Here is a 25956-nt window from a genome sequence, read left to right on the forward strand (position 1 = left end):
TAAGGGGGGGGGTTAGAAGGAGTACTTTATCCTATCCTAGGTATTCCTTAAAGAGGTGGGGTTTCATGGTCGTCTCCGGAAGGTGGTGATTGACTCGCTGACCTGGGCGTCGTGAGGGAGTTTGTTCCACCATTGCGGGCCAGAGCAGCGAACAGTTTTGACTGGGACTGAGCGGGAACTGTACTTCCTCAGAGGTGAGGAGCGAGCAGCCAGAGTGGATGAACGCAGTCCCTTGTTTGGTGTGTAGGCCTGATCAGAGCCTGAATACGGAGGTGCGTTCCCCTCACAGCTCCGTAGGCAAGCACCATGGTCTTGTAGCGGATGCGAGCTTCAACTGGAGCCAGTGGAGAGAGCGAGGAGCGAGCTCGGTGACGTGAGAGAACTGGGAAGGTTGAACACCAGACGGGCTGCGGCGTTCTGGTGTTTAATGGCACAGGCAGGGAGCCCAGCCAACAGCGAGTTGCAGTTAATCCAGACGGGAGATGACAAGTGCCTGGATTAGACCCTGCGCCGCTTCCTGTGTGAGGCAGGGTCGTACTCTGCGAATGTTGTAGAGCAGAGGTGTCAAACTCAATACCCAGTGGGCCAAAATGTAAAACCTGAACAAAGTTCGCGGGCCAACATTGAAAATGAACCTTTTAATATGGACCCAAACAAGTTTTGCTTTAACATTGAATATGGAACAAGCATCGCTTATTACCTTACAATATATTAATTTAATAGTGGAGAATGCAAAATCGAATTTCAAATGAAAAAACACATCAATGGCATTCATTTATTAAATAAATAAAATTTTAAATAAAAATCGTATGCCTCTTTTCTATTTGCAGCCTTCTGATTTAAATACCAAAATAAACTTTTTCCACTGGCTAATAATTTACAAATAAAATGATAATAAATCAATCAACCATTCAAGCCCATGCCTTGTAGCAAGAAAAAGTGCACAAAGAAAACGTTAATTATTGCACACTGAGATCTAACAGGCGTTTTCTGGGTCGTCTGTGCCTGATTGGCGCGCGAAACAACAGCAGAGCATTGCGCTGTTATAATACCGCGTTGCCAGCTCTAGTAGTAATTTGGTATTGTCTCCGGGCCAAATATAATTTGGCCCGCGGGCCAGAGTTTGACACCCATGTTGTTAGAGCATGAACCTACAGGAACGACGTCACCGCTTGATTTAGTTAATGTTGAGAACGGACAGCTGTTGTCCAGGGATCACGCCAAGGTTCTTAGCACTCTGGAGGAGGACACAATGGAGTTGTTAAACCACGTGATGGCGAGATCATGGAACGGGCAGTCCTTCCCCGGGAGGAAGAAGGCAGCTCCGTCTTGGCCGCGAGGTTCAGGCTTGAGGTGGTGATCCGTCTCCACACTGATATGTCTGCCAGACATGCAAGAGATGCGATTCGCACCTGGTTCAGAAGGGGAAAGGAGAAGATTAATTTGTGTGTCGTCTGCATAGCAATGATAGGAGAGACCATGTGAGGATATGTACAAGAGCCAAGTGACTTGGTGTTATAGCGAGAATAGGAAGCAGGCCTAGAACAGAGCCCTGGGGGACACCAGTGGTGAGAGCACGTGGTGCGGAGGACAAGATTCTCGCCACGCCACCTGGTAGGAGCGACCTGTCAGGAGACGCCATCCAAAGACTGTGGCCGCGCGGAGATGCCAACTCGGAGAGGGTGGAGAGGAGGATCTGATGGTCTCACACAGTATCAAAGGCAGCCGATTAGTTTGTAGAAGGATGAAGAGAGAGGAGAACGATTGACGTTAGCATATAGCCATGCGAGACCCCTCCTGAGACACAAGAGAACAGTCTCAGTTGAATGACTAGCTCTGAAAACCTGAACATTGCGATCAAGAGGTCCATATTCTGAGAGAGATAGCAGGAGAGCTGGCCAAGGACGGCACGTTCAGAGGTTTTGGAGAGAAAAAGAAAGAAGGGATACTGGGTCTGATAGTTGGTGACCATCGGAGGAGATCGAATGTAGGTGTTTTCACAAAGGGGTGCAACTCTCGCTCTCTTTGAAGACGGAAGGGACGGAGCCAGCGTCAAGAGTGAGTTGATGAGTGAGGTGAGGTAAGGGAGAGTCTCCGGAGAATGTTCTGACGAAGAAAGAGAGGAAGATAGGGTCAAGCGGGCAGGTTGTTGGGCGGACTCTAAACTACACAATTATCTTAGATACAAAGACAGCAAAGACAACTATGTAGCTAGCTAACACTACACTAATGAAGTCGTTCCGTTGTAATGTAATAGTTTCTACAGTGCTGCTATTCGGTAGGAGTTGGCTAGCTGGGTAGCTAGCAGTGTTGACTACGTTAGAAGGACGAAAATAGCTGGCTAGCTAACCTCGATAATTACTCTAAACTACACAATTATCTTTGATACAAAGACGGCTATGTAGCTAGCTAAGAAAAAAATGCTAAGATCAAACAAATCAAACTGTTGTACTGTAATGAAATGAAATGAAATGTAATACTACCTGTGGAGCGAAGCGAAATGCGACTACTCGCTCCAACCCGGAAGTAGACCATCACATTTAAAAAAAAAAAAAGATAAAAAATGTTTTAAATCTGATTTTGAAAAAATCTATTCCATACCTTCGCTGGGTGGGCGTTTGGGAACTTTTTGGCAAAATTTGAATATACCCACTTCTCCAGGCACCACTACACCACTGCATAGAGCCGATGGAAAGACAGCAGTCACAGACGGCATGATGTTAAAGGATAAGCAGTCCATAAACTCAAACATAATAATCCAGTAGGTCCCAGTCATAAGAATCCAAAAACACAACCATTAAGCATTTCCCAATCGAAATGTACAACTATTACTTCCCATTGCAAAAAACATTTCATGTTTAGCACACAAAGTAACCTGTGACCTAAAGTTTAAAGTGGACAGCGTTTTAACTATTTTGCAGAAACAAACAGACAATGATAATATCATTAAAAAATATAAAATTCCCAGTTTATGCTACAAAACCAACTTTATAAGAGGTTTTAAAAATAGACTCAATGTTCCATGACATACAGTAAGGCATTGTTGGCAGAATAGATGGATGCAGTTCAATGCATGATTAATATATTTCACCACTACATTTCTTGGTAGTTCAAAAAATATTGCTATCAGGTTGTAAATCACAGCTGGCCTGATACATTGTTTACTGCCTCCATTCAGATGCACTGTTTCAGTTTCAATGACTGAATATTCTGGACAAAAACTGACAAATGTAACTAAAGCTGGGAATGTCAATACAATCAAACTAGCAAGGGCAWTGATCACAAGTCAGTCATAACGTGGCTAATAGGCTAGCATATCTACCCGCTGAATATGACCGGTGTCACTTAACATAGACAAAAAAAGTAATAGTTAGTCAAGAATGCTCTAGATAACATGCAAACAGCCTAAACAGCTCTGCTAACATGCAAACAGCCTAAACAGCTCTGCTAACATGCAAACAGCCTAAACAGCTCTGCTATGGCGAGTAAAATTGTCAGAGTGAGGTGTTCTCTCATTTGTGTCTGGAAGTAGCTAGCTAGCAAGCTAGCCAACTTTAGCCAGTTAGCTTGCGTGCTTGGTTAGGACAAGCATGCATTGGCAGGCAAGCTGCAGAAGGATGAGGAGGCTACATTTCCCCATCATTAATCAGTGCAATTTTGACGGCCAGCTAGCTTAAAAAGTTTGAGAGAGTTTATCTAATGTTCCTTCGTTTGATTTTTAGCTCATCTTGGTCTGGCTAGCATTAGTTGTTTATCTTGTTGTTGTTTATAACAGTGTTGTGCATAACTAGCCTACCTCTTCATGGTAGTTTGATCAATAGAACTGTAAAGTTCCAAAATGTAGGTGTTAACATATTTGCAGAAATCCATTCATGTGTATTTTGTGGCTTTTGACAAATGCATTCTAATGATCTAAAGTTGGGAATGTTGCAACTTCCTGTAAACACACAGTCCAGTTAAAAGTTAATGTGACAAATGGCTTGTTTGTAGTAAAGGTCTACTGTAGCTCTGATTGGCTATACCGCATCAGACTGTGTAGACTCCGGGATAAGACAGATGTTTTTATTCGGTTTTATTTACAGCAGTGTCTATTAATTGTCCAAATGCATGGGCGCTTTCCCAATCTATATTGCTATAGAATTTTCACAAATGCCTTAGTATACGTAATTCCCAAATATTCTGTGGTCACTAAGTGGTCACTTGTCAGAAAATGTTTTTAAAAGTGTCATATTCTTCCTGGGATTGTATATGAACACATTTTAATAAGATTTCATGTTGCTAAAATGCTGTTTGTTCCACTTTAAATACAACAATGTTTCACACACATAAGTTATTTTCAAAGAGACAACAGCAAGCACACTGCAATAAAAACACAGTTCCACTCACCAGATGATGATCAATTAAAACTGAACTTCTTGTTGAAAGTTATTCTTGAAAAGGGAGAAGCTAACAAATTAGCAACTTCATCCTCTGCTGCAGCCACTGCAAACTAGTCGACAAGAAAAGCTAGCTAGCTAGACCGTGGGAAAAKTACTGCTCGCTATTGCGCAGTTACCTGTTGGCCTTCAAGAAGGGAGAAGTTTCCATTAGTTTTCTAAAAATGGTGCCACCCATTAAGTCAAAATGTGATTGGCTGATTCCACTGTCACTCCAAAATCTGCCCTAATACAGTTAAATGGCAGATGCCTTTATCTAGCTTCTAACGGCTGATTTAGCTAGCTAGATGTATCTCCCCAGAGACCAGCAAAGAAAAGTCCTGATTGGATATTTTCTTCTCTTCAGTGTTAACCCTTTCCTTTCCCCCAAAAAAGAGATTAAACCAGAACATAATTGAAAATAATAATAGAATTATCATTATTATTATATTATTATAATCATTATTTTATAAATCCTTAGCCCTTCTTATGAAGGCATAGAAGGCCCATTGTTCCCCACTGTGTTTGGGTTAGTAATAATTTGTAGAGTGACTCTATTTTCCCTCAGCATGCATTTTTTTAATATTTAGAATTTCTTAAAGAATCCATATGTTGTTCTGAAATATGAACACAGAAATACTGGACATTTTGAAATCTAATTATGGTGTTGATTTGACAAAATTACAATCATGGTCTTGAATTGGACACAACTTGTCCCTCTCCCGGTCTCGGCCTTGACTCGGTCTTACCCCCACACCCTCCGGTCTTAGTCTTGACTCAAACTCGATTTGCTCCAGTCTTGGACTTGAATTGGTCTCGCTTTAGGTGGTCTCGAGCACAATACTGTTGTGAGTATACAAAACATTAAGGTCACCTGCTCTTTCATTGACATAGACTGACCAGGGGAATTCAGGTGAAGCTATGATCCCTTACTGATGTCACTTGTTAAATCAACTTCAATCAGTGTGCGCGTGCATGTGTGTGTGTAAGGGGCAGCACAAGGGCAAGCCAGAGTCAGATCCGGGAGGGAGTGGTCTGCGACATGCCTCACTGTGATGAATGAACGACCTGTCAACTCCCCAGTCTCACACCCTGCCTCTCTACTCTCTCAGAAATTAGCAGCAACAGGCTAGAGTTTGAATTAGCCAAAGGGCTTTAGGGTCTATCTGTATCTGTGGAAGTCATGCCTTATGATTTACTGAGAGTTAGGAGTATGATGATTTGAACCATCCTCTGGCACCTTTGGGGCAGTTTAGGAGGCGTCATCGACACCTACGTATGCTATGCATTGTCCTGCTACTGTATGTGAATGTTGTGATTAACAGAACACATCAGCCCATCCCTCTCTTACAGTCGTTTCCTCTTGTTTATTTTATTACAGGCTTCAAAGGCTGATCCCATACCAGAAGAGGATGTGCCTGTTAGCACCACCCCATCAGATTCCCCAGGAGCAAACAAGGTGTGTGTGTGTGTGTGTGTGTGTGTGTGGTGTGTGTGTGTGTGTGTGTGTGTGTGTGTGTGTGTGTGTGTGTGTGTGTGTGTGTGTGTGTGTGTGTGTGTGTGTGTGTGTGTGTGTGTGTGTGTGTGTGTGTGTGTGTGTGTGTTGTGTGCGTGTGTGTGTGTTGGTAAGGAAACAGGTGTGGCCTATTCTCAGTTTTAGTTTTTATACCCTGTTATCTTGTATGTACACTTACAGTTGCCTTTACTGCATCATTGTTATGAGTAGGCTATAGAGCCTTTATATGACATGCTGCTCGATTATGCAGAGGGATTATTGTATGATTATCTGTCATTTCCACGAGCGATGTAGCATTAGCACGTTAGCAGCACAATATTTTCTCCTGGCCCGCTGCCTGGCTTTTAGCCATCAGAGGTCAGACGAGGACACACACACTAGTCGACTCCGCTGAGGCTTTTTATGCAAAGAAGGGTTGTTCAGAGCTACAGGGTTAAAAACTGTCTGCTTGTCCTTTTGTTTGTTGTTGATGTTGTTGTTTGCTGTGTTTTTTCTGAGCTTGCCATTTCGTTGCCCCAGGCAGGGAAGAGAGAGGATGCAGTATCTCTTAGGAAGCATCTGGGACATACCAGGTGAGGCTGGTGTGTGTGTGTGTGTGTGTGTGTGTGTGTGTGTGTGTGTGGTGTGTGTGTGTGTGGTTGTGTGTGTGTGTGTGTGTGTGTGTGTGTGTGTGTGTGTGTGTGTGTGTGTGTGTGTGTGTGTGTGTGTGTGTGTGTGTGTGTGTGGTGTGTGTGTGTGTGTATGTGTCGCACTCGTGCATACATTTTTTTACCAGAGACTATCTATTGACTCTGCCAAATCTAATTTCACATATTGCCATCAGCACATCTCGATACATCACATTTTCTGTAGATAAGCCATTATATATCACACTTATACAAAAATGTAATCACTCATATTTTAAAGCTCCTGAACAGTCGTTCTGAAAAGTACTTTTTCTCTAATGGCTAACTATCAGGAAGTTTGAAAAGACAGGCTGAGGGGGCGGGTGCTTATATTCATGAGCTCGCCTTGACTGACAGCTCTTTGAAACACCTACTGTATGTCAAGCAACTTAGATGCAGTGAGCAGTGTTGCAGTAAAATCATCTGAAGTAAATTTGTCGATAGCAACTCAAACTCAAAGCAACTCAAACAACATTGAAATTGCATCAATGACCTATTTTTTTTTTTTTTACATACATCTCCCGTTTGGCATGTCTCTTGTGATACGGTTCACAGCAGCACTGACGGATGTGTTGACTAGACAACTGCATCAGAGTTTTGAACGACCCTTCACCCCATTTTGTTCCATGCTGGCTGAAGACCTAGCTAGCCAGTAACTAGCTAGCACCAGATACAGATGAAAGGGGAAACATATAAGTATCTTTGCCGTAGATGAAAAGGGTAAACTTTCTATTATATTTGCTGACACTCTACAGTCAATTTTTGGCACCAGTAGAATAGCTATCAAGCTGTATAAACCACGCCCCTCTGCAAACACACCTTCTTCGATGTTAGTTACAAGGCGGTACTCATCTAAATTATGTAAGAGAATGCCATGTTACCATTAGTGTATTAAAATGAGAGTTAAGGTGATGTCACCTTTTATCCCTAATAATGAATCCAAGTGTTTAACATGGGGGAGGGGACCAGTAACTTTATGATCAAACTTTATCAATGTAGAAGCAACAGTCATTTTTTCATGCTTTGATCATCATACTTTGATCTGGTTTCCTTCAAATATCATCCAATTTCATGAAAACATGATTTTGACTGTTCATTACCTTTAATTACACTTCTCTACATTACATAGATAAATGTCATGTTCAGGATGACAATGCATCCACTTTTTTATATCAACAGCTGTGGCCAATGGGCTGTTTTACAAGACCACTAAAAAACAAATTAAATGATGTTTAATTCATCAAACAGACATGTAAATGGAAATGAGGTTGGATGAAGAAACTGCATAGGCAACAAAATGCGACCCAAATGGCACCCTATTCGAAAATATAGGGCATAACTTTTGACCAGGGCCCATAGGGTCTGGTCAAAAGTAGTGCACTATGTATGGAATAAATAGGGTGGCAATTGGGGCACACACATGGTTACTATCAAGTATCATGTGATGTGAAACAGATTTCCCCATTGAAGTGCTGACTGATGTGGCATTTTAGAAACAGGCAGCCCTGTGATGTATGATGTAGATATCTGGAGAGATGCTTGGCGAGCCATGAGATCTGATTATACATAACAAGGAAACCCAGTGGAGAGTACATACCACCAGAGATACTGATGTATTCAGTCATACCAGACGAATAGAAGCTCTGCATATGACTACCATGATTATTGAAGGGTTGTGTCCCAAAAGGCACCCTTTTCCTTAATGTAGAACCCTTTAATAATCACTGTAGTCATATGCAGAGCTTCTATTCCTCTGGTATGACTAAATACATCAGTATCTCTGGTGGTACGTAATCATCGTTTCCTGTCAACAAAAAATGGCAACATACTAATAACAAATATTGATGGTGACCATTTTTGTGATATGATAAGAGAATTACCTGGTATCATATTATATTTCATTTTATGGGGTACGAAACTACCTGCGGTATTTCTTCTGTATACAGTATGACAATACAAAAAATAGGGTACAAAGTCTTCCCAAATATAAAAAGACTGTAAAGGGTAGGCTATTGCCACTTAGAAACAAACACTGAAGCCCCTCTCTATTATTTGCACAGAGGGAAAACAGACACTATTTATTCGGGCTTCTCTTTTTCTCTCCCTCTGAAACGGTAACCTTTCCTCTCCTCAAACACCTGTATGAATTATTCAATAATCTGGGTTTTATAAGAAGCTGTCAGAAATGTCAGCCATTTTAGGGACGCCCTTGGATGTCCTGAGAGGGTGTAGTCTGTCTGCACGCCCTGTGGCGAGGCTGAGAGTTGTTATATACACACACACTCACACACACACACACACACACCAAATGCCACGTCTGGTCTGTGCCAGGTATCTGCTACCCGCAGGACACAGGGATGAGAAAATGTGCCAGCCCCACAGCGGACAAACTGACACTCTGTTGCATTTCAACACTACATTGAGAGGATAGAATACTGGGATCAATTCCATTTCAATTCCTGTCAGCTGAATTGGACATGGAATTTCTCCATAGGACTGCAATTCAATCTCTTAACTACCTGTAATGTAGGTGGAATTTACCCCAAACATTACCATTTAGGACAGACCATGTTCTGAACAGGTTCTAACTGAAGAAAAAGTGGATCTTTTCCCATTTCTCCCTTTTACATGAAGAGACATTTCAGATTGGCCTTCTCTCTGTGTAGAGACACAAAGCTTCACTGCCAAATCACTGTATCGCTCCTTCTCAACTTGTGAACTACATGCCTTTGGTTGCCTAGCAACYGGCTAACTGCTACCTAATACCTCTTCTGATCTGACCTGTTGAAGAAATCAAATCACTTCAATTTCCCCAACAGTCAAGGAAGACTAACGGTGCTCATTTACCAACCGAACACTGTGAATTATTTAAACAACTGTAAAGAGTTCCTTTCATACGTATTGGCATATCACCTATATTAAACACCTTATTTCAGTGTTTCTGTCACCTTCGGCATAGTCACGCTTGCCAGGCTCATAACAAACTTTTGCGCTGTTCTTTTTTGGGGGGGAGGGGGGTGATTTGCTAATATCAGGTTTAGACCAAGTTTTGAGGCTAGCAAAATGAAAAGCAAAATGACAATTTTGCTAGCAAAATGAAAATTGATTGGAAGCTCAATACTTACAGGATGTTAAACGTACACCACTGAAATCAATGGAACACTAGACCTGATCTGAACTCTGCCCTGTGTGTTAAATAAACAAGCAGCCTTATTAGCCTTCTTTAAGATGCATTTAAGCATTGGAGTTCCAATATTCTAAAGACACAGCAATATAACCTACACACATTATCTGCATCCCAAAAGGCACCCGACTCCCTGGTGTACTTTTTAGGGAATAGGGTGCCATTTGGGATGAAGACTAATTGATTCAGTGGTGATGCACCACAAGTGACTCTCTGGCTTCAACACCTGAGATTTAAGGGCAATGGTAGACTCAGATACTGCCTTTGTCTAGTCAAGGGCACTTTCATACAGCAACACAAAGACAAACAGAGAGATACTTGCCCACTGTCCATACACACAACACTGGGCTGTTGCTGTCAACAGTATGTGTGGAATACCATATGGCAACTGATCTGAGAATGTGTTGCCGCTGTGATGCTATGATTCACTACAGATGCTGATAGATGGATAGAAAGATGCTATGATAAAGGCATGGCAGCATTCTGGATTAAGACATTGCACACGGGGATTTGATAGGGAGAGTCACTGATCTGGAGTGGGCTGTGGTATCACAAATAGAGCAAGCAGGGGATGCTTCAGATTTAAGCAATGTTCAGCCTGAAACAAATGTACATTCAAGAGTCCAAACACTGATGCCCTCCATGAGTGTGTCTGTGTGTGTGTGTCTGTGGGCGTGCCTGCGTGCGTGCCAGCGTGTATGAACAGTGATGCCGTACGAATATGCAGCGTTCGTCTGTTTGGCTCCACTCCTGGGGGATGTATTGCCAGCCAGCTGCTCACTAGATGAGGAATAATGATTCATACAGGAGGGCTCTAACGTATACAAGGCTCTTGTTTTTTTGTTGTTGTCCTGTCGGAATTGAAAGAGAGAATTATTCCACAGTGGTGTCTATTTATCTCATCTAGAGTCATATAACAGGCTGTCGACAACACGAGTAGAAGATGTATTGTGTTCAAGATCAGTTATGTAGTAGTCATTTTGGAAAATGTGCATTCTATTATAGCTTTAGTTAAGACCAATGCTTGACGTGTAGGCCTGTACTGTAGTATACAATTGAAGATGTATACTCCATTCTAGCAGACAGAATTATGCAGAGCAATTAGGGTTAAGTGCCTTGCTTGAGGACACATCATCTGATTTTTCACTTAGCCTGCATCGGGATTTGAACCAGCGACCTGTTGGTTACTGGCCCAATGTTATTAACCTCCAGGCTACATGCTACCGTCTGTCTTTAAGAAAGACTAATGCGTGACCAGCAGTAAGCCTGTACTGTAGTGTACGATTGAGACCTATACTCCATTCTAGCAGATTATTAGAAGCAATAGAATCATGCTCTTCGCCCAACTACCAAGGCTCCTTACTCATGTGTGATGATTAAGGAAAACTGAGGCGTATTACAGTTCATTCAGCCGCAAAGTCAAACCATGGCTATGATACTTGTGTGCCTGCATGTGTATCCGTGTGTTCGTGCATCCATGTGTGTGCATGCCTGCGTATCCAAGTGTGTGTGTTTTAATTTCCACCAGTAGCATATTAATGCGAAGTAATGACGCATGCAGCCACCGGTGAAAACCAGCAGACATGGTTTGGAAAGGAAGGGAAAGGTTATGGGCTGGTGCTAAATCACTGTAATGAAACCATTAGTGAGCCACACGTCACATATTTCTCCCCAAATTCTCTATTTAGGATTATAATTTCAGCCTCTGTGATGATTTAGAGACTTGGTCCACTCTGATTGGTGTGATTTAGAGACATGGTCCACTCTGATTGGTGTGATTTAAAGACCTGGTCCACTCTGATTGGTGTGATTTAGAGATCTGGTAACTTCATAAAGCTGTGATCTATGACAGGGTACCTGTTGTCTGCTTAGGAATTACACAGGTGATGTACATCCTCAATTGACTGCTGTATATGGTGTCGGTCCTATTCCATTTTTGGGTTGGGGCTATTTTCGGTCACTGTAGTAGGGGATTTAACATATTTGTGACTCTCAAACACAAAGTTTGTAACAGAAGTGGTTTCTGAGAATCTTGGTGGCATGACTAAATAAAGTAAATATTTTAAGTAAATCTGCCTGAAACCTGAAGAATTGTGTTATCTGCCTAAGTTATTGTCTAGGCTTCAGGTTTTAACACAATCTTGTGACATGTAGATTACCCACTCTCAAGCCCAGTCACATGCTGTATCGGTATGTACAGTATCCATATACTCATCTCGTGTGTGTGTTATGTCTCTATCCCCCAGCCGTTTGGTGTCAGCGGTCAGACAGGGCCGGGGTTACTTCCACCTCCTCCAGAAGAAGAAGCAGGAACAGGAGGAGGCGCAGCAGAGGGAGCAGAAGAGGAAAGAGGATTGGCAGCGTGTCCAGCCCAGACCTCCCTGCTCAGAGTCTGACTCTGACAGCGACCCAGGGAGGAAGAAGGCCCAGTCAGCTCGACCTTTCACCCCCATCCACCGCTCCCTGACTTCCCCTCAGGCCTCTGAGCCACCACAGTGAGTCCTCACCCTGTACTGTACATCACCTAATACAGTGATACCCTTCTTCACCTTATGTTTAAAGGTGCAATATGCAGAAATTGCTCTGCCATTTCCTGGTTGCTAAAATTAGATATTTTCAATAACCAAAACTATTGTAATTGCAGCTGTTTGAACCTGGTGTACGAAACCAAAAGTAAAAGATGCAAAAACTAAAATTAAGAACGGGAAGCATAGAAATAGCGCACATAGAACAGATGTACCGTTTCTTAGTCTTGCGTTCAATGAGAATGACAGATCTATACCTCAAATTTCTATGTGAATTTGGTCAGGTCACCCAAAAAGTTACATATTGCTGCTTTAAATATATGATGATGTATCACTGAGATTCAAAATACACTTTAGCAAGGTACTATACAGCGTCATAGTATTCTATAATATATAGTAGGTGAGTAAAAAGTATATAGCAGGTGATGAATGTTTATATAACTTACAGTGCCTTCAGAAAGTATTCTTGACTTTTTCCAAATGTTGTTGTATTACAGCCTGAATTTAAAATGGATTAAATTGAGATATTTTATCACGGGCCTACACACAATACCCCATAATGTCAAAGTGGAACAATGTTTTTCTAAATTAAAATGATTTAAAAATGAAATGCTGACATGTCTTGATTCAATAAGTATTTAACCCCTTTGTTATGGCAAGCCTAAATAAGTTCAAAAACATTTGCTTAAGTCACAAGTTGCATGGACTCACTCTGTGTGCAATAACAGTGTTTAACATGATTTTTTAATGACTACCTCATCTCTGTACCCCACACATACAATTATCWGTAAGGTCCCTCTGTCGAGCAGTGAATTTAAAATACAGATTCAACCATAAAAACCAGGAGAGTTTTCCAATGCCTCGCAAAGGGCACCAATTGGTAGATGGTTAAAAATAAAAAGCTGATATTGAATATCCTTTTGAGCATGGTGAACATATTAATTACACTTTGGATGGTGTATCAATACACCAAGTCACTAGGGCTCAGGGATTTCACCATGAGGACAATGGTGACTTTAAACAGTTCCAGAGTTTAATGGCTGTGATAGGAGAAAACTTAGGATGGATCAACAACATTGTAGTTACTCCACAATACTAACCTAAATGACAGAGTGAAAAGAAGGAAGCCTGTATAGAATACAAATATTCCAAAACATGCATCCTGTTTGCAACAAGGCACTAAAGTAATACTGCAAAAAATATGGCAAAGCAATTAACCTTTTGTCCTGAATATAAAGTGTTATGTTTGGGGCAAATCCAATACAACACATTACTGAGTACCAGTCTCCATATTCTCAAGCATAGTGGTGGCTGCATCATGTTATGGGTTTGCTTTTAATCGTTAAGTACTGAGGAGTTTTTTGGGATACAAAAGAAATGGAATGGATCTAGGCACAGGCAAAATCTTAGAGGAAAACCAGGTTCAGTCTGCTTTCCACCAGACACTGGGAAATGAATTCAGCTTTCAGCAGGACAATAACCTAAAACACAAGGCCAAATCTACACTGGAGCTGCTTACCAAGAAGACAGTGAATATTCCGAAGTGGCGAAGTTACAGTTTTGACTTAAATCTACTTAAAAATCTATGGCAAGACCTGAACATTTTTGTCTGGCAATGATCAACAAGCTTGAATAATTTTGAAAAGAATCATGGGAAAGTGTTGCGCAATCCAGGTGTAGAAAGCTCTTAGAGACTTACCAAGAAAGACTAAAAGCTGTAACTGCTGCCATAGATGGTTCTACAAGGTATTGATTGACTCAGGGGTATGAATACTTATTTAAATTAGGTCATTCATGTTCAATAAATTTGCAAGAAATACTAAAAACATGTTTTCACTTTGTCATTATGGGGTATTGTGTGTAAATTGTTGAAAAAATATATACTTAATCAATTTTGAATTCAGGCTGTAACAAAACATATGGATGAGTATGAATGAGTATAAATACTTTCTGAAGGCACTGCAGAGCTGCTAACTCTCACGCATTGGCCGTGAGACACGCATTTGACCCTCTTCTCATGCCACACCTCTTATATCTCACGCATTAAAAAGTACTGGTTTTAATTTTCTAATTCGCCCATTGTATAGTCAGTGCGTTAACTTTTCAACTGTGCTCCAAATCGTTTTGAAATCGTAGCATCTGCGCCTGCAATTTAACGTCATGAGCTGCACCTCCGTCGTTGTCCTGTCTTGCCACAACACTGTAAACCACGGACAATTGAAGCATATGATTGGTTTAGTTATGTAAGGGATCAAGGGGATTGGATGCATGTTTTAAAGAAACGCCTCTCAAGATTAGAGTGGTGCTGAATGGAGAGAGAGAACGTCCTCTGCTGAGTTTATAAAACTGTAAAAAGAGCAGCAAGGTAGCTCTGTTTTATGTACAATGTTGTCAACAAAATTAGGTCCTGTCCCTATTGCAGAATGCAGCCTTTTTGACAGCATGTACTAAAGTCGATTTAATCCACACATGCATTAGTCCCCTCATTTGGTGTTTGGCATTTAGGCTGTGACAACAATAAGGCAGCAGACAAACCTACAGTATGTTTTAGCAGGCAAGTTTGGTAGGGTGATGTCACGATCGTGTGGAGGAGAGACGGACCAAAACGCAGCATGTGGAAAATAAGCCATCTTCTTTTATTTTACTACGAAATGAATGAACATGAAACGAAACACTATTACAAACTATACAAAAACAACCGTGAAGCTATAAACGTAGTGCACACACACACACACACACACACACACACACACACACACACACACACACACACACACACACACACACACACACACACACACACACACACACACACACCACACACACACCACTACACACTACACACTACCACACACACTACACACTACACACTACACACACTACAACGTTCAACATAGACAATTCCCCACAAACAGCTAAAGCCTATGGTTGCCTTAAATATGGCTCCCAATCAGAGACAACAATAACCAGCTGTCTCTAATTGAGACCCAATTCAGGCAACCATAGACTTTCCTAGATACCTACACTCAACCATAGACACAGCTAGACTACTATACTAAACATAAACCCAACTACTCTAATAAACCCCCTAAACAAAAACACATACATTCCCCATGTCACACCCTGACCTAACTAAATAATTAAGAAAACAAAGAATACTAAGGCCGAGCGGACAGTGACCTGATTTGTAACTATGAAAAACATTTGTGCAAACAGATTGTGAACCCAGAAGTGTAAATTTGATTCTACAGGGGGAGCAATAAATATTCAAAAGATTTGGTTATGGTGTAGGGGTAGATTTATGTAATCTTGTGTTAAGGAGAATTTTATGATCTATTGACTTATTTAGTTCGATCAATAGAAAATTCTCATTCTTAACAATGGGCTAAAATATAGGTAATTAGTGTTCTTGTCAGCAGGAACACTACTGTTATTCCCTACACGTATTTTATTATTCCACTTCTTCCCAATGTTGCAAGTGTAAACACATATTTGAAATTGATATGCCTATTTGTGTCGTTGGAAATGGATTACATTTAAAACTCAGTTTTTTCACAATCCTGACATTTAATCCTAGTTAAAATTCCCTGTTTTAGGTCAGTTAGGATCACCACTTTATTTTAAGACTGTGAAATGTCAGAATAATAATAGAGAGAATGATCTATTTCAGCTTTTATTTCTTTCATCACATTCCAGTGGGTCAGATGGTCTTGCTCGCACATGCTTTTTCAGTTCTGCCCACAAATGTTCTATAGATTGAGGTCAGGGCTTTGTGATGGCCACTCCAATACCTTGACTTTTTGTCCTTAAGCCATTTTTGCCACAACTTTGTAGTATGCTTTGGGTCATTGTCCATTTGGAAGACCCATTTGCGACCAAGCTTTAACTTCCTGACTGATGTCTTAAGATGTTGCTTCAATATATCCACATAATTTTCCTGCCCATGATGCCATCTATTTTGTGAAGTGCACCAGTCCCTCCTGCAGCAAAGCACCCCCACAACATGATGATGCCACTCCTGCTTCACGGTTGGGATGGTGTTTCTTCAGCTTGCAAGCCTCCCCTCTTCCTCCCAAACATAACGATGGCATATGGCCAAACAGCTCTATTTTTGTTTCATCAGACCAGAGGACATTTCTCCAAAAAGTACGGTCTTTGTCCACATGTGCAGTTGCAAACCGTAGCTGTGCTTTTTATAGCGGTTTTGGAGCAGTGGCTTCTTCCTTGTTGAGCGCCTTTCAGGTTATGTCAATAAGGACTCGTTTTACTGATATATATACTTTTATACCTGTTTCCTCCAGCATCTTCACAAAGTCCTTTGCTGTTGTTCTGGGATTGATTTGCACTTTTTGCACCAAAGTATGTTCATCTCTAGGAGACAGAAACGCGTCTCCTTCCTGAGCGGTATGACGGCTGCATGGTCCAATGGTGTTTATACTTGCGTACTATTGTTTGTACAGATGAACGTGGTACCTTCAGGCATTTGGAAATTGCTCCCAAGGATGAACCAGACTTTTGGATGTCTACAATTTTTCTGAGGTCTTGGCTGATTTATTTAGATTTTCCCATGATGTCAAGCAAAGAGGCACTGGGTTTGAAGGTCGGCTGAAATACATCCACAGGTACACCTCCAATTGACTCAAATATTGTCAATTAGCCTATCAGAAGCTTCTAAAACCATGACATAATTTTCTGGAATTTCCCACGCTATTTAAAGGCACAGACAACTTAGTGTGTGTAAACTTCTGACCCACTGAAATTGTGATACAGTGAATTATAATGAAATAATCTGTCTGAAAACAATTGTTGAAAAAATGACTTGTGTCATGCACAAAGTAGATGTCCTAACCGACTTGCCAAAACTATAGTTTGTTAACAAGAAATTTTGATTGGTTGAAAAACGTATTTTAATGACTCCAACCTAAGCGTATGTAAACTTCCGACTTCAACTGTATTTAGGCTATGTATTTTTGCAGGCTTTCATGGACAGTTTTGAATAAGTCTGACAAATAAGCATTGGATTTTAAAGAGGTACTTCACACCAAATTACAAAATACAAATGTTTGTGTCTTTACCTTGAAAGCAGTCTATGGACAAGGAGACTGCAATCTATGATTTGTTACCTACTGCCATCAACCATAAATATAATATTTCCTGTGTAAAAGCCTTGGTGTAGTGATAACAATCCCTGGCATGTGTCGCATACAACCTGAGAACAGGATCTATCCCTTGTCCTTACCTTGCATCTGTTTCTCCCATTTGCCTGTTTCCCCATCTCATTTCATTACTGTCTTGAATAGTGTCAAACCACCCCCCAAAAACAATCATACTTTTTATTTATTAAACTTTATTTAACTAGCAAGTCAGGTAAGAAGTTAAAAACAAATTCTAATTTACAATGACGGCCTACTTTACATTTCATCCCCCACAAAATCTAAAAGTAACAAAGTCATCGAATTTTGAGTGTACATTTACTGTTAATGTTCAAAGCATCCTAAATACACCTAAATTGTTATTTTAAAAAGTTAAATCAATGGTGCAGTCTGTCTGCAGATTTGATGAGGAAGTTCAGGTTTGTTCATAAGATCTCAATATCTTTGTGTGGTGTCATGCGCTGTAAAAACAGCCTAAACAAAGAGCTCTTTAAATGTTGTACATATTTTTGATGTTTTTCGTGTGTTTTTGTTGTTTCTTAATCAGCTTTTTTGTTTTTGTTAAGTTGTTGATTGGATATATCTGGTGGTGTTACCCACAGAATTGCAGGACTGATGACAGGTTGACTTGTCTAGTTTGGCTAGCTAGCTAGTTTGCGTTTAGAATACATCTCAGCACCGGCTTTCGATCAATGAAACCTGACTACATTATGAAAATGGCAGAGAACTTGTGGTGAGAAGACTACTGCTCAGGGCTTTTTTGCTCTGTAGCAGCAGCAGAGCTACACTTGTGGTTGTGGAGAGTATGAAGTCCAGGCTAGAGAGAGATTGAGCTGAGGAGGACATCGGGGCCAGCAAGCCAACCCCATCAGCTGGCAATACAGGCCACAGAGACAGAGGATAACATCAGAGCCAGCAAGCCAACTGCATCACCATGATCTGGCATCCACTGCATCACTGTCATCTGGCATCACTGTCATCTGGCATCACCATCATCAAACTCAGTTTAGGAGCCTGAGATTGCTGATCTACTGAGGGAGTCATACTCTATGGCTATGACAATGTCATCCTGTCTTTTTTTGTTATGTCTTAAATGTGTTACCCAAAATATGCCTAGTAGGATAGGTCTACTATGCTTATGTTTGTTTAATTAAATTTTTATTTATTTATGATACCACAGTGGAAAATACGTTTTCAAACTTTTTTATGTAATACTCAATGATTTTAAATGCATTATCCACATGTATTGTCCACTGATTTGTCCACTGTATTGTGTTTTACATTGTCAAATAAATTGATCTATCTGTAACTGCATTGCCTCATTTAAAACAATGAGAAAATAATGTAAAATTTTAGGATATCTAGGAATCTCTGCCATCTCTGCACCTTCCTATTGTCTCTTATGTTTATCAATTGTTCTATGTTCAAACAGAACTATATAGTCTTTCTGTCCTGTCAGTTTCCTTTTATCCTATTTGTTAGTCATTACCACAACAACCCCAGGTTTACCGCAACAAATTTCAACAGAACATTATAATAGTTAATATTTCATGTCTAATTATGTCTGAAACATCCTGGTTATTACCCCGTCAATTGGCTCGTTCATCTAAACTTTTTATTGGCTTCGAATACATAGTAGCACTGCTGCCTTTCCTGTAGATATTGTAAAACAGCCAAACTTTCTACTTTTTGATAATTTGTTCACCTTTTGTCTAATTACTTTTAACACAAATCTAAGGATTTACAATCAATTTCTACCTCTGTTTTAAAAGAGGCAAGCATTTAGCTTTATCTAGCTGAAGTTGTCTCATAAAACCCATTGTAAGGGGAGCTCTCTGTCTGACTTGTGCAGTTTGTTGTTTCCTTGTGTGAAGAAATTGGTATATGTACATCATTCCACACTCATTCTAACCAGAATGATGATAATGGGTCTGAGAAGAAAGCTGCGCCCTGACCAACTTTCAATAAATGCCAAAAACTCTGGATTCAAGCTGCACATATGTCAAAAGGGAATTTGTTATGAAAGGACATTCCCGAAAAAGTGATTAGTATGAATCCGAAAAGACTAAAACCGAGGAATATAGTTGTCACCCTGAGTCTTTCAGTGCATTATTTCAGGAATTTTCTAATCATAATCACCTGTTTATCGCAGCATACATTGTAGTGCTACTCATCACTAAACAAATCCCGGGAACGATTTATCGATGTTTCTTGCGTTGACAATTCTGCTAGTATGAATTCCGGTTCATGTTAAACCTGGGGAGGTGTTGACATTTTTGAAAATGGTTTGTTGTCCAGGTCTTCTCAGACCAATCAATTTCTGATAGTTGACTTTGTAATATGAGTTGTGGTAATGTAACTAAACAAATAGAGAATTAAAAGGAATAACTGACAAGGGGGGACAAACAGGAAAGAAAGAAACGATAGTACTTGGGATTAGATATGGTTTATAGTTCTGTTTGAGCAGGATAGAAACAATTGATTAGTTATTAAACCAATATCGTGAACACAAATCCAAGTAACAAATGTGACCACGATGTACTCCCCACAAAGTCCGAGAGCAGATACCGTAGAGACTTATCCATAAATTCCCCATTTACCCTATTATTTTCTTACAACATAATTGGCCTTATGAAGACAACTGCAGTCCGGTATGAGTTAAAGCCATGTTCTTAAATAGAGATGCTTCCCCGCTGGGAACACAAAGTAAGATGCAGATGAGGGATAGAGCATTGTTCGGGGAGTTTTAAGAATTACAGAAAGAATGTGAGACAATAGAAATAGCGAATATGTTATGATGAACAAATGGAGTATTATAAACACAAAATATATACACAGTGAGGTACAAGAAATTACATGGACAATTACATGGTGAGTGGTATAAAACGTCGTCGTTTAAAATAATTTGACATACGAACAAGAGAAATCAGGCAAATTGTACTCAACTAAAAATAAATAATTTCTAATGAACAATCTGTATTTCCAAGACCATTTTGAACCGGCCAGGAATTAAAGTGAAACCGCCGTACCTCATAACACAATATATATACCTTATCATCTCTAACATCTATCTCTACCCACACAAACATCTGACGACCCTATGCAGTCAATCAGAATCGTTCCTAGGTTCCCTACACTTATATTACGACAATATCCATTCCCAAATAGCGAGTAAAGACAGGCAATTTGTCTTAAAAAAAGATGAAGGACAGAGCGACTCGGATGATTACAAGAAACCCAATGATTAACCCAAAAGGATACAGAACTGGGCACCTAGGACAATTAGTGTCGAACAAAAAACAAATACCAAGGCTAACAAAGAGTATGAGGACGTTTGGGCTTCGCCCTCACGGTGGAGGAAATCAGACAATCATCAGGACGTTCATAAACTGATAAAAACAACGAGCGGCCACGCACCCAGAAAAGAAGCACCCAAGTTGATGAATGAGCTCTACCCGGTGATTGGTACACCACAACCCCGATAGACAATTGCGTCCCGGTATAGCAGGAGTGGGATCCGCCACCAGCCATGGACCAGATTATTAGCAGATGAATTTCTAACATGTAGATGCGACCCTAGGTATGACATGTGGCCAGTGGCTCATATGAGGTCTGATGATAGGTTAGTCTCTAACTGAGTCCTGTCTTTAACTAGTAAATACCACCGCGAGCAATTATTTGACACAAAGTCTAAGATGGTGGTGGTGAAGCCATGCCTGCCCGATGTCTACCATCCAGCTTCTAAGTTCTCTCTCTAGCCTGTGACTGATACTTTCCTTCCCACCCAACACCGAACAAGCTCATTCCGTGATGCCGTACTAGCCTGCTGCTACCCAGAGAGACAAATGACAAGAATCTCAAAACTAGAGTGATGAATCACCTACATCCCCTAGGCTTCCTACCACAAGTTCTCTGCCCATTTTCTAATGTAGTCAGTTCAAATTTTAACAATTAGACTACACGGTTTCTATTAGGACTTTAGTACTTCTCTACACATCCGCCAAAAATTAACATAAGCTATCGGCTATCCAAGAGAACCTAGAACAACCGTGCAATGAATCGACATTCCAATCATCGAGATCTCCCGTTTGCAGATCTATCATAAATAAAGAGATATCAGCTCATGTTAATCGACCCACCAATCACAAAAAATATCCTAATATCCGCGCAGGCAATGCTCGAAGCAACTTAATCAAAAGAAGCTGACAAAACAAAATCCTTAATAAATAGAAACAAACAACCAACACACGTGCTAAAAACATATCAATAAACATCAATACTTGTGCTCGATTACAACCCTAGAAAAGTAGTTCACCTGCTCTTGCCAAAGGCCGCCCGCCTTTGTTGGAGCGAGGGGAACCGAGGCCTGCGGGATTTAAAGAGCTCTTTGTTTTAGGGGCTGCTTTCCGACAGCTTTCCCATGACACCCACACAAAAGATATTGAAATCTTATTGAACAAACCTGAAAACTTCCTCATCAAAATCTGCAGACAGACCTGCCACCCATTGATTTAACTTTTAAATATTGTGTCAGAGTCCCTGGTTCGCGCCGGGCGAGGGACCATAAAGTTATACTGTTACATTGATGCTGTGACCCGGATCACTGGTTGCTGCGGAAAAGGAGAGATTGAAAGAGGGTGAGTGTAACGGATGTGAAATGGCTGCATTACGGGGCCGCACTAGCTTTCAATCAGTTACGTCACTTGCTCTGAAACCTAGAAGTAGTGTTGCACCTTGCTCTGCAAGGGCCGCGGCCTTTGTGGAGCGATGGGTAACGACGCTTCGTGGGTGTCAGTTGTTGATGTGTGCAGAGGGTCCCTGGTTCGCGCCCGGGGCGAGGGGACGGTTTAAAGTTATACTGTTACACGTGATCTAGCCAATCTAACAACGCGCAGACAGCCTGTTGGCTATAATGCATGTGCCATTTCCAGAATTTGAATTCACAATATAACACAACATTTTTGTGAGAAAATCGTCAGTAGAGTTGAAAATACGATGGACACCCATTTATTTTTTATTCGGTACATGGGAATTTAACCACAAAAGGTATTTTCTGTTCACTATGTCATCACGCACAGCCTTTTATCTGCAACAAAGCATCTCTTGTGGGAAAATGCGCATATTGTTTTTTATGAAGATTTTGAAATATTCGCATAAAAATCTGTCGCCAGTTGGATGGAAACCTTTGTTGCTTCACGCCTCAAGGCCGTTCATTCATTACGCTACACCAGGGATGGGCAACTCCAGTCCTCGGCGGCCTGAGTTGCCCATTCCTGCATTACACAGATGTCTCCTCACACGTCAAACACAATATGGCCGTCTCTCCCTCCCATTCTCACTCTCTCTCACACTCTCTTTTTCTATCACCCTCCTCCCCATCTCTCTCTCTGTCTATCTAACGTTATCTCTCTCCCACTCTCTCTTCTCCCTTTTCGCTCAAATGAGTGATCAGAAAGTGCGGCAATTTTTCATTATCAAGTCAGGGATGTGTGTTGGCAGTCCTGGCAGGGAGGGAGAGAAAGAGTGAGATAGGGCGGGTGGATGGGAGGCAGATACAAATCCCTTAGATTAGGATCCATCAGAACACGGATAACAGCCTTTGAAACATTGGTTATTTTCTGGCGGTTTCTCGGCTAACAGCAGGGGTATATTTTCCAGCGACAGTAGGCAGGTTTCCATTTCCTCAGGTTTATTCTACAATGTCGCAAAAAACACTGTGACTGACATGCGTAAGGGAAACAGCAGCTATAGGAGAAATGTTCTAAAGACAACATTGTTATCCATTCGGCAGCGGTGGATTTTCCTTTTGTAAAACATTTCTTTATTGCAAAAAAATCTGATGGAAACGTGTTTTTCAAATAAATGATGATTTTAAGGCACGTGACGTCATCACATAACTAGAAAGCTACGCTCCACATTTAATTCTAAAAGCCTACTGCTTGCTATATAAATTGTTCGACTATAATAATGTGTCTTTGCAGGACAATGATTTTCTTGACTTTCAAGGATGCATGAATTGCTTCGCCCTGCGTTTCTGTTTGACTGGATGCAAGTTTTACCATCAAGTTATTTCAGATCTAGGCTACCGGAGTGCAAGTTTCACTATGGCACCGACCGTGGCGATGCGTTGGCCCATGATAATCATTAGAATATTGCAAATATTAATACATCTATCCCTGCTGGCTTTTGCGGACTAACTGAGACATTAAACGTATATCCGGTAGTGCATACAGGCTGTCACCAATTTATTAATGCGCAATTTGACTAAATGGATATTGGAAACACTTCTACAACTTAATATTTATTCGACACTAGGTTTTTGCGAAAACTTTATTTTTAATGTGACGTAATTATGTCCAGCTGCTTTTATCGACACGACAGTTAAATGGAAACGCACGGCAGCAGGCAATCTATATCCTATGCAAACTTTCTAAATGTCGACAAGAAACAAGTGAATAATGGAAACGTAGCTAGTAATGTGAGTGTCTGAGGAAATGAAGTTGTACATTCGGAGTTGGGCTATGGGTGATGGATGACTCAGCCTAGCTACACCACAGGAGGCTCCTGAGGGAAGAACAGCTCTCAATAATGGCTGGAATGGAGCATATGGAATGGCATCAATAATGGCATTCTCAGCTATTACCACGAGCCCATTCTCCAAATTAAGGTGCCACCAACCTCTTATGAGCTACACTTCCAGAAAAAGCGTGCAGTTAGGGTACAGTAGTAGAACTCTTGAAGGAGTTCCCACATATGCTGAGCATGTGTTGGCTGCTTTTCCTTCACTCTGCTGTCCGATTAATCTCAAACCATCTCAATTTGGTTGAGGTCGGGGGATTGTGGAGGCCAGGTCATCTGATGCAGCACTCCATCACTGTCCTTGGTAAAATTGCCCTTACACAGCCTGGAGGTGTGTTGGGTCATTGTCCTGTTGAAAAACAGATGATAGTCCAACTAAGCCCAAACCAGACGGGATGGCGTATCGCTGCAGAATGCTGTGGTAGCCATGCTGGTTAAGTGTGCCTTGAATTCTACATAAATCACAGACAGTGTCACCAGCAAAGCACCCCCACCATAACATCTCCTCCTCCATGCTTTACGGTGGGAAATACACATGCGGAGATCATCTGTTCACCCACACCACTTCTCACAAAGACACGCCGGTTGGAACCAAAAATCTCAAATTTGGACTCATCAGACCAAAGGACAAATTTCCACTGAAGAATGTCCATTTCTCGTGATTCTTGGCCCAAGCAAGTCTCTTCTTTTTTTTGGTGTCTTTTAGTAGTCTTTGCAGCAATTTGACCATGAAGGCCTGATTCACACAGTAACCTCTGAACAGTTGATGTTGAGATGTGTCTGTTACTTGAACTCTTTGAAGCATTTATTTGGGCAGCAATTTCTGAGGCTGGTAACTCTAATGAACTTATCCTCTGCAGCAGAGGTAACTCTGGGTCTTCCATTTCTGTGGCAGTCCTCATGAGAGCCAGTTTCAATCATAGAGCTTGATGGTTTTTGCGACTGCACTTGAAGAAAATGTTCCTTATTGACTGACCTTCATGTCTTAAAGTAATGATGGACTGTCGTTTTTCTTTGCTTATTTGAGATGTTCTTGCCATAATATGGACTTGGTCTTTTACCAAATAGGGCTATCTTATGTATACCCCACCCTACCTTGTCACAACACAACTGATTGGCTCAAACGCATTAAGAATGAAAGCAATTCCACAAATGAACTAGTTAAGAAGGCACACCTGTTAATTGAAATGCATTCCAGGTGACTACCTCATGAAGCTGGTTGAGAGAATGCCAAGGGTGTGCAAAGCTGTCATTAAGGCAAAGGGTGGCTATTTGAAGAATCTCAAATCTAAAATATATTTTGATTTGTTTAACACTTTTTGGTTACTACATGATTCCACACATGTTATTTCATAGTTTTGATGTCTTCGCCATTATTCTACAATGTTGAAAATAGTAAAAAAATAAAGAAAAACACTTGAATGAGTAGGTGTTTCCTAACTTTTGACAGGTAGTGTACATAAGAGCAGGTGACAATAAAGAGCTGTAATTAATACTGTAGTGACCTTAATCTAACACTGAGCATTTCAATTCCAATCAATTCAGAAAGTCAACCAAATTCCAATTCCAAATGTATTTAATTGAAAAGCATTGAAGAGAAATGTGTACTTCCTGAATTGACTGGAATTGATATGGAATTGACTCCAACTCTGGCTCTGAGCAAGGTTATTATAGTAAATAAAAAATGAAACTAAAATAAAAACTAATAATGAAAAAACAATTTAGTAAACTGAATTAAAATAAGGAAACTGAATTTGAAAAACGAAAACTATACTGAAAGTTTTATCTTTGACTACAAAACTAATTATAAATAAAATAAAACCATCATGAATTATGTCCAGTTTTTTTACAAAATGTTGGGGGGAAATCTAATGGGGTTTTCAAAGGAGTTCTCAAGCTTTTTTAATGGGGCATGCAAG

General features: G+C 40.7%; 1 protein-coding gene across 1 annotated transcript in view; it reads left to right on the top strand.

Annotated features, from left to right (window-relative positions):
• Positions 1-25956, top strand: part of LOC111974380 (coiled-coil domain-containing protein 60) — a 72569-nt gene that overhangs the window by 8040 nt on the left and 38573 nt on the right. Inside the window, exons 2-4 of the mRNA XM_070447143.1 lie at positions 5797-5898; positions 6451-6503; positions 12027-12275. Coding sequence (XP_070303244.1) covers positions 5797-5898; positions 6451-6503; positions 12027-12275 — 404 coding nt within the window. The remainder of the gene's footprint in view (positions 1-5796; positions 5899-6450; positions 6504-12026; positions 12276-25956) is intronic.

This window comes from Salvelinus sp. IW2-2015, linkage group LG15 (genome assembly GCF_002910315.2).
Source record: "Salvelinus sp. IW2-2015 linkage group LG15, ASM291031v2, whole genome shotgun sequence".
Classification (NCBI taxonomy): domain Eukaryota; kingdom Metazoa; phylum Chordata; class Actinopteri; order Salmoniformes; family Salmonidae; genus Salvelinus; species Salvelinus sp. IW2-2015.